The 14,364-nt window shown below is 36.8% G+C and overlaps 1 protein-coding gene across 5 annotated transcripts in view; it reads right to left on the bottom strand.

Moving 5' to 3' along the window:
- Positions 1–4,475: 4,475 nt before the first annotated feature.
- The window catches only part of STRN3 (striatin 3), a 58,110-nt gene continuing 48,221 nt past the window's right edge, over positions 4,476–14,364 (bottom strand). For all 5 annotated transcript variants that reach the window (XM_021539343.3, XM_021539342.3, XM_021539344.3 and 2 more), the window contains 8 exons: positions 12,657–12,832; positions 12,482–12,529; positions 12,259–12,380; positions 11,048–11,215; positions 10,657–10,797; positions 8,667–8,774; positions 6,305–6,391; positions 4,476–6,169 (listed from right to left, as the gene is read on the bottom strand). In XM_021539343.3, the coding sequence (XP_021395018.2) occupies positions 6,000–6,169; positions 6,305–6,391; positions 8,667–8,774; positions 10,657–10,797; positions 11,048–11,215; positions 12,259–12,380; positions 12,482–12,529; positions 12,657–12,832 (1,020 nt within the window). In that variant the 3' untranslated portion in view covers positions 4,476–5,999. The remainder of the gene's footprint in view (positions 6,170–6,304; positions 6,392–8,666; positions 8,775–10,656; positions 10,798–11,047; positions 11,216–12,258; positions 12,381–12,481; positions 12,530–12,656; positions 12,833–14,364) is intronic.

The raw sequence follows: 14,364 nt of genomic DNA, 5'->3' as shown, positions 1-14,364 counted from the left end.
CTAAACACTCTAAATTAGGTGAGATTGACTAATTTGTTGAACTAAATTCTGGTGAGGACTAGAAGCCAGTTTAGAAAAAAAAAACTCAGACCTATCTGGCACAGCATGTTGGTAGCAAATACATCAACAGGGAATTTACTCTCCAGTGGTCAAATTTGCTCAAATCTGAAGAGAGACTAGACTAACGCAATTCGGAGAAAGTGACCAGGATCACTTGCTTCTGTTAAGCCCAAATACCTGCCAGAGAAAATTCCTGACAGAACATGCATGTGCACCATGGAAACTGTCAGGTGTTAGGGTTTCCCAGTCAAACTGGGGAAAATAACAAATTCTTCTGTACAGCACCTGCCAGCTAAAACTTCACAGAAAACAATGTTTATTAACAGATGTTTATTAGCAGAGTCAGTCACCTAGGATGAATCAGTATTTTTAAAAAAGACTTGCTATTGTTAAGGTTTAATAGTATTTCTAACACCAGAAAACTCCAGCAGAGGGAATCCAGGGGAAACCTCTGGCTACCAGCCAGTCCACCAAAAGCACAGGGCACATAAGACAGAGCCACGATTCAGACTCCCAACACAGCACCAGTGCATGCAGAGCAGCAGCAGGTGCTTCCAAGAGCTTCTGGTTTTAAGCTCCTGCCCCCAAATAAAAAGATACCCACCCATTTCAAGGTAAAAAGAGCAACTGGAAAGATACTGAAACAATAGGGAAAAAAATGCTTAAAAAAGACAATGAGGCCAGTCACCACAAAGCCACTCAAGGGTTCATCACCTTGGGCAGCCCTCCTTTCATAATGGAAAACCATATGCCCTTGGCCAACTGCTGTGTGTGAGCAAAACTCCAGTAGTCATCAGGCATGGTCTGAGAAGTGCCCAGATGCAATCGACCACTCCAGACCCAGCAGGATCAATGACAGCTCCCAACAGCCATATGGTAAGCCCCAGTGAGGTGGAGACAAGCCTCAGGGAACACCGTGACAACGCAAGCAGCTCTCCCTCTCTGCCAACACTGTGATGTCTGAAGGCACAGAGGGCAAAACCTCTCCTGCCCTGCCTCCTCACAGCTTGCTGTGGGACTCCTGCAGCCCTGCTCTGTTCCAGGCCAGAAGTGGCTATTACAGCCCAGCCGGCCCCAGCAACTCCCTCCACCCACAGCAGGTGGGCCACAGGACTGCACCGAGCTCATGAAGTCATCCTCTCAACTCCAGTCAGCTGGAATATGACATGACCTTCCAGGATAAAAGAGGTAAGAGGAAGACTAAAAATAAAGCTTGTTGGTTTTTATCACCAACTCAATATTTGTTTCTATATTAAAAAGTAAAACCAAACCAATACATTTTAATGACATGTTAAAGTTGTAGCTTGAATTATTTCTTTTAAAAAATGTTACTAGTTTAATCTGCATAAGACTCAAGGGTATACATGGTTGAAGTATCAACAGAGCAAGTATGAAAATAGAACATTCTTAAACACCCTTGCTCATCTCCAAAGTAGCATTTCAAAACAATTCTGAAGCCTTCTGCTTTTGTCATTTCTTTTTTTAGAAAGTTCTTAAAGGCAAACATAAATACACACGTGTGTGTGTCTATATAAAGAGATATACACAGACACACTCATGCATTGTAGTGACAAGCTGAGTGATGTGGTCAACACAGCCAAGGGATACCATGGGATGCCATCCAGAGGGACCTGGACAAGCTCAAGAAGTGTGCGTATGGGAACCTCCTGAGGCTTAACAGGACCGAGTGCTGGTGCTGCACCTGGGTCAGGACAACCCCCAGTACCAGCACAGGGTGGGGATGGACAGACCAGAGCAGCCCTGCCCAGAAGGACTTGGGGGTGCTGTGGGTAGAGGCTGGACATGACCCAGCCATGGGCACTCCCAGCCCAGAGAGCCAAACGTGTCCTGGGCTGCATCCAAAGCAGCGTGGGCAGCAGGGCCAGGAGGGGATTCTGCCCCTCTGCTCTGCTCTGCTGAGAGCCCACCTGCAGGGCTGCACCAGCTCTGGGGGGCCAGCACAGGAAGGACATGGAGCTGCTGGAGGAAGAGGAAGTCACCAAGATGATCAAAGGGATGGAGCATGTCTCAGAGTGTTGGGACTGGCCAACCTGGAGAAGGCTTTGGGATAAGCTAATGATGGCCTTCCAGTAGCTGAAGGGAGCCTGTAAGAATGCCAGAGAAGGACTTTTTACAAGTGCATGTGGTGACAGGACAAGGAGAAACTGCTTCCAACTTGAAAGAGAACAGGTTAAATTGGATACTAGAAAATAATTCTTTACTGTGAGGTGGTGAGTGACTGGCACACAGGTTGTGGATGCCCCATCCCTGGAAGTGTTCAAAGCCAGGTTGGATGGGGTAATAAAAAACCTGTTTAGTGGAAGCTGCCCCATCCATGGTGGAGGTACAGGCCTGAACTAGATTTCCTATGTCTCTTCCCTCCCAGGCCTTTCTATGAGTCTATGAAACCAAACAGAACAAAAATGCAAGGAGTCAGCAGTGTGTGAGCAAGGGGCTTTCCACTGATGTGAGATGGGAAGTGCTGAAGCAGAGTGCAATTATTTTCAAAGTAAATTAAACACATAATAATAAGAGCATGCCTGGAAAGAGTGTGCTATCAGTTTCAAAATAAACTAGCATACAATATGTGAAATGGATGGCCACTGATAATGTAACTTCAAGCCTAGTTTTTCCATTTGGAAAATCTACCCGTTATCTCCTGGTAAATAAATTTGTCCTTAGTATTTCTAAATTAGGGAAGGTCCTTAACCAGGCTTGTTACACCCTTTTTCATGTGTATTCACCATTTATGTGGATGGCATACTACTGTTTACCCTATAGTGGACTACAGTCATTACTGATCTGCTTAGAACAGTTCCTACAATAAAAAGCACGATGGAGACTAAGTCTGGTAACACTTATCAATCACACCCTAAATGCTACAGGTACTATTAAACATATTCAGATATCTTTCCATTCAGGTTCTGAGCACCAGTCCTTTGGGTCTCACAAAAAAGGAGTAAATGCTTTCATAAACTGAGGTGGTTTTGCTAAATAAAATAATTTCTTTCAGCACTATCATTTTCCCCATCACCATATAGCTCTTCCATTTCAAAAAAAGCAAAACCAACAAATAAAGGTTTCAGCATGTTATACCCCAAAACAAATAAAATAAGATGTATTAGAAATTATTGGTAATATTCAATAACCAATGCCTCACTGATGCATTTGATCCACTATGTACTAGTAAACTAAGATGATAATTAAGAATTCAATTAAGAAAAATAAGCAAATATTTTGGTTTTTATAATTTCAATTTTAATACAATTAAAAAAAAAGTAAATGTTATGCATGGTAATGTTTATTAAACAATCACATTTTATTTAAGCATTAAAATGCAGCAGTCTGTAAAAGCTGCCAGAAACAATGTTTGGCTTCAGAAAAGGCGATTATTAAATTACTTCCAATAAAATTCAAATACTCTCTTGTCTGTTGATTAGTTGAATGCTTTAGACTGGAAAGAACAAAAAGTGCAAATCAGCTGAATGTTACTTTCAGAAGTAAAGTCTTAGTGTCCTACAAGCAATTACTGGAAGGCCTCACCTCAATTTTCATGATAAAGGACAAAATTCTCCAAGTCCTACACAATTATAATTTACTGTAACATTTCAAGCAATGTAATATTATTACTAAAACAAAATTAATTCCAAAATATAATTGCCTATCATGAGCACCTCTTTCCTTTTTTTTTTGTTTTCTTAGTTCAAATTTGCTTGACATAAGATGGCATGAAATACATTTTTACTGGAAAACTGGAAACTTACATGGAACAGTGCAGTTAAACCACTTATAGGAACATGTTCTACCTTTAGTTAACTTATACCTAAGCATACTATTTTACATTAAAACATTCATATTGTGGTATTCTGTTTCTGCTGATACACTTTGAGCAAAGTGACTCATCACAGAATAGGTTTAGGTTTTTGTTCATCAACTTTACGGGAGGACTTGGAAAAAAATGGACAAAGGTAAGGTATATGGGCAAATTTTAGGCATTTAGAAATTGTTGGGTTTTTTTTTTAATTCAACACAACTATTCAGTGGCAGTTTGAAATAAAAACAGAGTATATTTCTGGCTCCAAAATCACTTCAGAATCACTTCATATGCAAAGCTAATGAAAAAATACTGAGATTATAATCTTAGAAGGGCTGTAAGAATGCACCAGCAATTTTTGATTTGTTCTTGTAAAAATCTTTTAAAACATTGTGAAAACATGTTCTTATATGTGGGTACTGCTGCTTGAGACTGAACAGCTGCTCAACATCCGGACAACTATTACAATCTTGCAAAAGCAAAGCAGCTTATAAGCATAATAAACAAACGGTCATTTTCCTAAAATTGAAACCTAATTCAGTAATTTGTAGAATGACTCTTTTAAACTGTGCAACACAAAATAATGTAGCCAACAGTAACATACAGGTACACCATTTAATATTTATTATATGCATTTTATATACATTATTTTTCAACAGCTGTACTTTTGCTATGCGGTACAATCTTAAAAATTTGCTGATTCATAGTTTGTAAAACAGAAACCTTACAAAACTCATCAAAACTCGCAAACTGATCAGAAAAGTTTTGTGGAAGACTAGAAAAAATACTTTTTTGTATTAATCATGCATTACACAAACAAAATTTTTAGTTACACCATAAACAGAAGCACATCTGAAAAATAAAATAAAAGCAGGGAATAACTAGTCAAAACACAGCAGATTTATGAATCTTGAATTAACTACTTTTGTATTCTATATGAAAAGCAAATAAAAATAATTTTCACTCCAAAGGTTCTGAAATAAGATTGTTTTTTTGGAATCAACTCCACTCCAGGTACTTAACCAGAGGAAGAATTTCTTGTTTTGCAACTTTAGAATTATCAAATGTCCCATTTTTTCATCTATTTTAGACTGTTCAAAGAGTGCCATAACAGATATACAGGGCCCTTTAACACACTACATAAAAGGATATAAAGACCAACAAAAAGTGAAATAAATAACAATAGGCCATTAGCAAGATGGGTAATCCTTGATAAATAAACTCGTAAATACAGTAAGATGTACAAAATATCACATAGTGATAGGATGCCAAGATTAATTTTTTTTTAAGAGTTCATTCAGGGGTGTTAACCCCTCTGTGTTTCATTTGAACACATTTTACAGTCCTTTATTTATGAAGACAGTTATGTGATGATGATGAATTAGCATCCTTAAGCAAGGACTTAGCTGAGCTGTATTAGGCAAAAGAAGGGAAGATTGTGGTTACACGGCAGCGGGTCAGTGAGATCTCTGTGTTTTAGGGTTCTATAATGCAGAAAAACATTATCAATACAATCTTGAGCACTGTTGTGACAGGCTAAATATATAAAAAGACTTATAAAAACTAGAATTTTATCCAAACATTTTGTGCAACTAATGCTAAAATATTTTAAGTTAAATTTCCTTTTCTTTAAAGCAAAATAAAAGTTTAGAAGGGGAATCTGTGGCATTCAACTGATAAACAGAAGATTACTAAGAGATGAAAAGAAAGCTACTCTTGGAGCTCACTTCCCCCCACAAGAGCACCACATTCCTAACCCTAAGGCAGCACACAGAGTCCAAAATAAAAGTCTTTTGTAAGATCAGACTCCACGTTTGCTTAAAGACACCTAAAGAACAGACATACGCTCAGTTCATATCCAGTCAAGGCTACAAATACTGGTTTTCTTTTTTGTATTTGTCCCCACCCCCCCAAAATACAGTAATTACAGTTAAATGAATGAGCCTGACATTGTTCAGGATGTGGTGACTTTTCACCAACTTCTACCAGCCCCACTTAAGAGCCTTCACTCAGGCAGATCAGATGTAGTGTCTTATTGGTAACCTTATATTTGATGGCAGTGACGCATTCCCTCTTTTTTTGTCCAAACAGACCTGCTGTTATGATGCAGGTTTGTTCTGCTATGTCACACAAATACTTTGGCAAGGGCATCAGCTCCTGCACTGGCAATATATGCTTTTGATGGATGAAATGCTACATCATAAATTGATTCATCCAGCTTTTTCCTATGAGCTGTTATTTCTTGAACACATGTCTTGCTGTCCAAATTCCACAACCTAATGGAACAATCATGGCCTGTTTAGGAAAGAAAGAAAGGAAAAAGACAAGGTTATATTTGTCAGAAATCCAGTGCATTTTAAATGCATAATTTATATAGAACATATAGAATATGAAAAAAAAAACAAACCAAACAACCAAAACAACCCTTACTTCCAGACATTAAATAGATTCCATTAGGATCTACAGCTAGACTTGTGACAGCATCCAAGTGAGCAACCATAGAATGGATCATTTTACCTAAAAGAAAAATAAACAGTGAATTACTTGTGAAGTACTGTTTATTTAAAAATCATCAACCCACTCCCCTTAAACTTAGATTCCAGTAATATTTGAATGTTCCTATTCCATTAGAAATCATGAAGTTTCAACTGCAGACTCTTGTATAAACATAAGGCCAACTCTCAAAAGGTAAACAATCTTTATCACTCGGCATCTTTATTGGCAGCAACAACAATGTAACCTAAAATGGCTACATGGGAACCTTTGTCTCTTAAAGGTCCTAATAACTGCCCCAGTAGGAGAGTGTTGATAAAGCTTTGCAAAACGAGACTTATTAAGCCATATCAATGGTCCATCTTTCTCTGTCATTGTCAGGAGAGAAAAATAAGTCAACTGTAGGTGATGCTTGCCTAAAATACTCTCCAGCTTCTAGAATTAACTGTTTGGTTATGTCACAATCCAGAACTGTTAACTCAGCATTCAAGTACTCTTAATGCAAGTACTCTTTTTCTTTATGTTGACCACTGTTCCTGGACTCCTAGTAACATCTTTTAGCACCTCATGATGCTTTTTGGAAGGAGTTCCAGAATGTTTAACCACACAGAAGAATCACTGCCTCTCTCCTGTTTTGAGTCTGTCACCTATTAGGGATTGGCAACTGAACCTCAGTTCACGTGTTGAAAAAGAGAGCAAATAAATCCCTGTAAGACCATGACCAACATGAAGAACATACATCAGCTTGGTTCAGTTGCTCCGCTTCCTGAAGAATCTCAGCCTACTCAGTTTCTAATATTCTTCCTGAAAAATTTAAAAGCTACTGAAAATCTTTGATCATCTTCCTAACTATTCTCTGAAACATATTAATTTGGCTATATGCCCTTTGAGATAAGGGAGACTCCATTCAAAGTATTCATACAAAGATATTAAAAATGTTCCCTTTTGCTTTTTATTCCTTTCTCTCCTTCTAATACACATTTTGCTATTCTGACTGCTAAGCAACAAACTAGTATTTTTACCTAAGTTCTTATTATAACTCTAAGGTTTTACTTTGAATAAAACCAGTTAGCCCAGTAATTATTATTTTATAGTAAAATGTTTCTTTTTCCTTACATGTATAACTTCAAATTTAACCACATGGAATTTAATTTGCCTGCTTTTTAAGATCTCCAGTTCTTCCTCACCAGCCTTCATGTTTAATAACCTGAATTAATGAATGTCATCGTTAACTGCCAATATACTGTTCCCTGTTCAGATGACTCACTATGTTGAAATATTGCTGGTACCTCCAGACACGCAGCTATTTTATCCCACAAAAAGACCATTTACTTCTACCCTCTCTTTCTTGTCTTCAACCCAATTCTTTATTCATGCAGATTTTTTTTCCCTTACTCTTTGTTTCTTTGAAGTAATAAATCTTAATTTCAGCAACATCAGTGCAATGCATTTAATGACCACAGTTCAAATACATACATTCATGACAGGTGCAAAATGGAAAAAGTGTCCAGCTTTTTTACTCTAGGAAACAAAAATCCCAGGAACACCATCCCCTACTGGGACCAAACCAAACACACTTCAAACACGTGTTTTGCACATGCTTACTTAAAGTGAGCTTGATGTTTTTTTCCTTTCAACTTTGATAGGTAACATGTAGGAAGTGACAGGTAATTTCACAAATAGGAAGTTTAAGTTTGCTCTTAAAATTATTTTAATGTTTTTGTCATGACAGACAGTGCAGCTTTCTCCTACAGCCTTCTTTACCCTCTTTCCTCCAGATCCTTTTCTGTTTTATAAACCTTATCAACAACTTAAGTATAACACAGGATTTCATTACCACAATGAATTTAGGGTTATTTTTTGCCCTAATAGGTACTAAGCAATCTTTTTTACTACTGAGAGTTGAAAAACGTAACCGACTGTACTAAGTGATCTTCTTTACTAATGAGAGTTGAAAAACATAACTGACACATACTTAAGAGTTAAAAGCATGGAAATGATCAAACAAGGAACAGATAATCTATAAAAGCTCAAAATTAAAGGTCTTTCTTGTCCCTCACAACTACCTCTGCCTGTTTTGAGAGTGTTTTCTGACTTCTGAAGTCACAATTGCAACAGGTATTAGGCATCACTATTTCACAGAGAAGGTACTGAAAAGGTTCAATCTTAGAAATACCAAAAGTTCTGTTTTGTGTAAGACTGCATCACTAGTAAGTTTTCTACAAATGGATTCTGCCTATGTCCTCCAGATTTCTTTAAACATATTCATATATACAAATTAGGTTCTCTTTATCCTTACCCGTTTTGTTGTCAAAAAATTTGATGTGTCTATCTTCATGTGCTGTAATAGTTACAGGAAGTGTGGGATGACTTACTACCTTGTTAATATGATTATTTGATTGTACACCTGAAAATAAAATTAAAGAATATTCATCTGCCTTGAAGAAAATGTTAAAGTTTAAATGACAATATTTTAGCATTACACTTTACATTACCACATTATTTAACATTATGTAAATAGTATCTTGGGACCAACTGATCTCCTAAGAAATAAAGATTCTTGCTTCACAGGATGGGGCAAAGTGAGGAAGATTCTAGCCAAAGTACTGTAAGGTTAAAAGCTTACAAGTAGTTTACACCCATGAAAGATTATTGAGAGATAAAACCCAGCAAGTACTGCAGGGCAGCACTAGCCAAGTAGAAACAGACTGTAGCATGAGTAATCTATGTTTAGCACACAGCTCTTACACCTCCGCATCAACATATATTTCGTTTGCGGGGGAGAAAAACCCCAGAGGCACAGAGTGGTCTGGGTTGGAAGTGACACCTTCTACTAGACCAGAGAATCCAAGTAACTGAAGTTAATCTAACCATCTTAGATTCTGCCACATACATTTGTGACTTCAACTTAAGCAATGAATGGTTTAAAATATCTTTAGAAGTTGACAGGATACTCTGTAAAAAAAACTATCTTGATATCTTAATTTCTGTGTTTAATTTATCTCGAATCCATGTGAAAGCCTCTTTTCAAAGGTATTTCTCCAAATTGTGATGCTCTTTCTCTCTTGAATGTCAGGCTTTGCAGAAGATATCTTTAAGATAGCTTTTACACAGATTTGTAACCTGTGTTGAAGTCTGTAAGTTTAATTATTAAAGTGAACTATAATCCTCAAAGGGGAGAAGCAGATTCTCCCCTTGCATTATTCGTTTAGATCACATTTTATAAAAAGGAATGAGCACAAACTGGGTTTTTCTTCTAAAACACTTTAGGAGGTTCACAAAAAGAAGTCTCCTCCACAGTTTCATCAGGTATGTGCATTCAATTCTTGATGAGCTACCTCTTTTCTAAAACTTTATTTGCAACAACAGGATTTATACAAACTTCTACCAGAAAGTGTGTTTAATTTCAGCCTGTGCAGAATTTGACACTGAATTAAATATTCTGTTTAATTCACCTACTTGTCTTGACATCCTCCATGTCAAGCCTATATAATGAAAACTGTGGTTTAATATACAAATCTGAAAACTGAATCTTAAGAAATCTTAGAGAACAATAATTGTTGCTTTCACTACCTCTAACTACTTTCAAATCCTGCTAACAGAGTAATAAAATCGCTTGGGTGGATCATCTAGTTACAATCCCTCCTGCTACAGGCAGGCCACCATCCACTAAACCAGATTGTTTAAAGCCACATTCAATCTGGCCTACAATATTTCCCAGGGATGGAGCATCCCAAATTTCTCTCGGCGAGCTGTGCCAGTGTCTCACCACTCTCACAGTAAAGAACTTTTTCCTAATACCCAATCTAAATCTACTCTCTTTCAGTTTGATGCCATTCCCCTTTGTCTTGTCACCACATTTCCTTATATAAACAAGTTCCTCTCCAAACTTCCTGTAGGCTCCTTTAGGTACTCAAAGATAATATCTCCCAAGAACCTTCTCTAGAGACTGAATAACCCCAACCCTTTCAGCCTGTCTTCATAGCAGAGGTGCTCCAGCTCTGGGACCATCTTCATGGCCTTGCTCTGGACTCAGTCCAACAGGTCTAAGTCCTTCTTCTGCTGGGGCTCCAGAGATGAATGCAGCACTCCAGCCAGGGTTTCACAAAAGCAGAATAGAGGGGTTAAAACACCTTTCCATAGTGTTTGTTCTAAGCCTCTAACCATCTTTCAAACTGAATGATGCAGTAGAGGAGTAAACTATTTAAACACCATACAATGAGGTACCATAATAATACAACAGGTACCTCATTCAAGATGGATATTTATTACAGAAAAGCTCTACTTACCAGATTCTGCTTGTGAAGAAAACATTACCACTGACTGGGATGTTTCTAAATCATAGATGACTGTGCTGCCAGCGTTAAAAGATGCCACCATATGAGCAGGGTCACAACCTATAAAGTCGACTGATGTGGGTATTCCATGCTCTAGAAAGAGCAAAAAATATCTTTAGAAAGAACTAAACACTTTAAAAATTCCTGACAGTTTAAACATTTAAAGTCATACTTAAAGAAGATATTTGCTCTTATTTTAAAAGTAATGCTACAGCACCATGATTATTTTATTACAAGTTATTCTTTTAGCTCTGTTACCTAGTTTGGAAAAATGGAGATAATGAGCCTGGATGCATCAAAAGGTATCTCATAACAGAATTTCAAAATCATTGCAAAAAGTTACCTTTCTCTCCATTGTAAGTGCAAATACAGGGATTTTTTTCCGGTGGGTTCCATAACCTAATAGTGCCATCTGCTGAACAAGAGAGTAAGTGATTCTTTACACCACTGTAAGCAAGACCCCAGACTGCATCTGTGTGAGCAATTAATGTGCCAGCTAGAACGTTTGGCTCTGGAAAAAAAAAATTCAGGAAGGAAACCTTTTTAGTGAAAAAGCATTAAGTATTTCTTGTACCTCAACATGAATTAAATTCCATATAAACCATGTTCCCCCTACCCTTCCTGTTTAAGCAACAGCTAGAATATTACACAAGTCATTTTGCACAACCACTGCTATTTTTCTCAAAAAAAACAGCCAATTAACCAGGTAAACAGACAAGCTCAAACAAAAAAAAAACCTACCAAACTAAACCAGCCAAGGGAAAAAACTCCACAAACAACTCAAACAACTACGTCCCTTTTCCCAGAATTATACATTCTTGTTACCACCTCCTCTCTTATTTCTTCCTTCCAAATACAACATCTTAAATGCTTGATCACAGCCCTTCCTTTGCACAAGATGCAGAAAATCAGCTTTCCACTTTAACACTGGATGCTTACTTGATGCAGCTTTTATTCAGCATTCTCTGCTGACACATAGGTATGGTCTAAAACTCTTAGGCACACTAATAATAAAAACAGGACCAATTTTTCCTGTGGAGCTGGGAATCTTACTTTCATCTCCCTGATACTTTATTGTTGCCTTTTATAGAAGGCCTTTTAATCAATGCAGAGTTTTCCAAGCAGTTGTCAGCTATTTAATTTTAGAGACATCTAAAATTAAAGCTATCTAAAGTTAGGGACCTGAGATGCAAGTCAGAAACATGGAACAAAGAACCTGAGCACAGTTGTGTTAGTTTTCTGGCAAACTTCCATCAGAAGAAATGAATAATCATTAAGAAGTTGTAATTCTGATAGAAAATTTTTTGCTTCTCAAAAATGTAAGTTATGATTTTTTTTTTCTTTACTGCATAAATCTTAGGAATTGTTACGTCTCCCTATTACTGTTCTAAACAAAGTACATCATCAGTGCAAGCAGGAATAAATAACTAATGTTTGTCACACATAAGTAGTTGAAAACATACAGAGTAGCTCTAGAAAATAGACTAACATCAAGTGGAAAAATAATGTTCACAGCGATGGTCAGAAGTTGTTTATCTTTTAAAAGGTACTTACCATAGGTATCATATGGATCCACACTAGGGCTAGGCATGTTCCACCACTGGATGGTTGCATCAATACCACCACTGAAACACTGTTCTCCATTGGAACTAATTGCCAATGACAATACCGGTCCACTATTGAGAGACAAGAGAAAAAAGCCGATTGGTAACTGCCTACAGGACAGAATATATTGTTATGAATGACAATGTATTTATCAATAATGTCAAACACTCACATGTGGGCCCTAAATGTGTAGATGGGTTCTACATCTAAAGAGGCACTCCTGAAAGAAAAAGAAGAGTTATTATACCACATTAAATCTCTACTGAAAAACTTGAAAATATAAGAGTTTGATAAATTTCAAAGGCATTTAAAACACAACTGATGTTTTATAAAACCCATATACTTGCTTTTTGGCAGGAACTGTTTTCTGCAAATTCCAAAGTTTTAGAGTGTGGTCCTCAGAGGCTGTAACCAGCACAGGCTCTACAGGATGAAAAGCTAATGCTCGCACTCCATCAAAATGACTGCGTAGCGTATACTTAGGGTTCCATGTCTTTCGGAAGGCATCTTTATTAGCTGGCAACTTAAAAAGAGAAAACAAAAGGAGTAATTTTATCTTGGATTTTAAGTATGGATTTTATACATATCCCCACATGTTTTTGGAAAACAGCCTATGCTTGATTCAGCTAATATATATTCAACCTTAAGTATGTATTTGTCTATTGATTTATCTATATACATCTACAACCCTATCTGGCCAGCCAGCCAGCCAATTTTTCTGTTGTAACAGTTTCCTTTGACCCAAGCTGGAATGATATATAATGTCAAACACACAGAAAAGACTTGATTTTCAGAACAGATTTTAATCCTTTTGTGCAATGACACTAAGTCTTCTTCCCTGCAGAAAGAGAAATGTCTTATCGTGTATCATGATAATCTGCACCCAAGGAAGAGAGTATAGCCATCAAAAGCTTATTTATCACTTAAACACAATAAAAATGAGCTTGAAGTGCTTGGTGAGTGATCTCCCTCAGATGAGTAACTTGACTAAGGTTGACAAGAAACATAATAGTTCTTGAATACTTCTACAGGTGAAGTCATGTACATAGAAATAGCTAATCAAAACTTCAAGAGACATTTGTTATGATTTTAAACATAACATTACACAAATATTTTTAAGTCTTTAATGAGTTTTAAATGTATCTGGAAGACAGTAACTTAGCTGCTTTGTGAAGCAATATATGCAAACTCTACATTTATACACTGTGAACATCCAATTCATACTCTTAACCTGTAGACTGTTAGGCTAAAATACAGTAATTCTAGCTGCATAACAGTATTTATACGTAACCCAGAAGAGTTACCAGAAAAATTCAAGCCCTTCTAGTGATTCCATGAGACTAATTTACAGCTTTGAATACAATTTATATTTATGCAGCAAGCAGACCCTTGAAACACTACATCCCATCCTAAGCCTCCATCACAAAGAAATAACATATCTGGTTACTTCTCTTATCCCTTAAAGGTAGTTTAGAAAACTGACTTGAATTAGATGAACAAAATAAGCAAACTAAGAATTAATGGAAACTAACTGTATCCTATGTTTTACACATATGGAAGCTAATTGTATCCTTCATCTTACACACTATCTATTTCAGCATGTAATTGTTAAAGTACGTTTCTCCACTGTAGGCCAGAAGAGGTTGACATCTCAAACTAACTTCAGGAACACTAATATGAATTTAAAATCTCCCATAGCTAATCAAATATTACTACCTTTTATCTGTCAGGACTGAAAATGACAGATACTTATATAATTCAGATAATAGCGTAACATGTACTGTAATAACTATTTTTGGACCAAGTCTATAATCTGGATTGAATTATCACTACTCACTCAAACCAAATTCAAATCCAACCAACAAAACAAAGAGGTTCAGATAGTAAAATTTACTGATCTCAGTTACAGATGTGCAGACATTTGCTTTTCCATTATATTACTGTAAATTCCATCCTAAGTGCAAACTTTACCTAATTCAAATCAAGTCACAGAAACTTGTTATACCAGTCATGTAACCTAAATTTTTAGGGTTTTTTTAAATACCAACTAAGAAA

Source organism: Lonchura striata, chromosome 6 (assembly GCF_046129695.1).
Source record: "Lonchura striata isolate bLonStr1 chromosome 6, bLonStr1.mat, whole genome shotgun sequence".
Classification (NCBI taxonomy): domain Eukaryota; kingdom Metazoa; phylum Chordata; class Aves; order Passeriformes; family Estrildidae; genus Lonchura; species Lonchura striata.
Note: the sequence above shows the minus strand (reverse complement) of the source record. Positions and strands in the feature narration are given on the sequence as shown.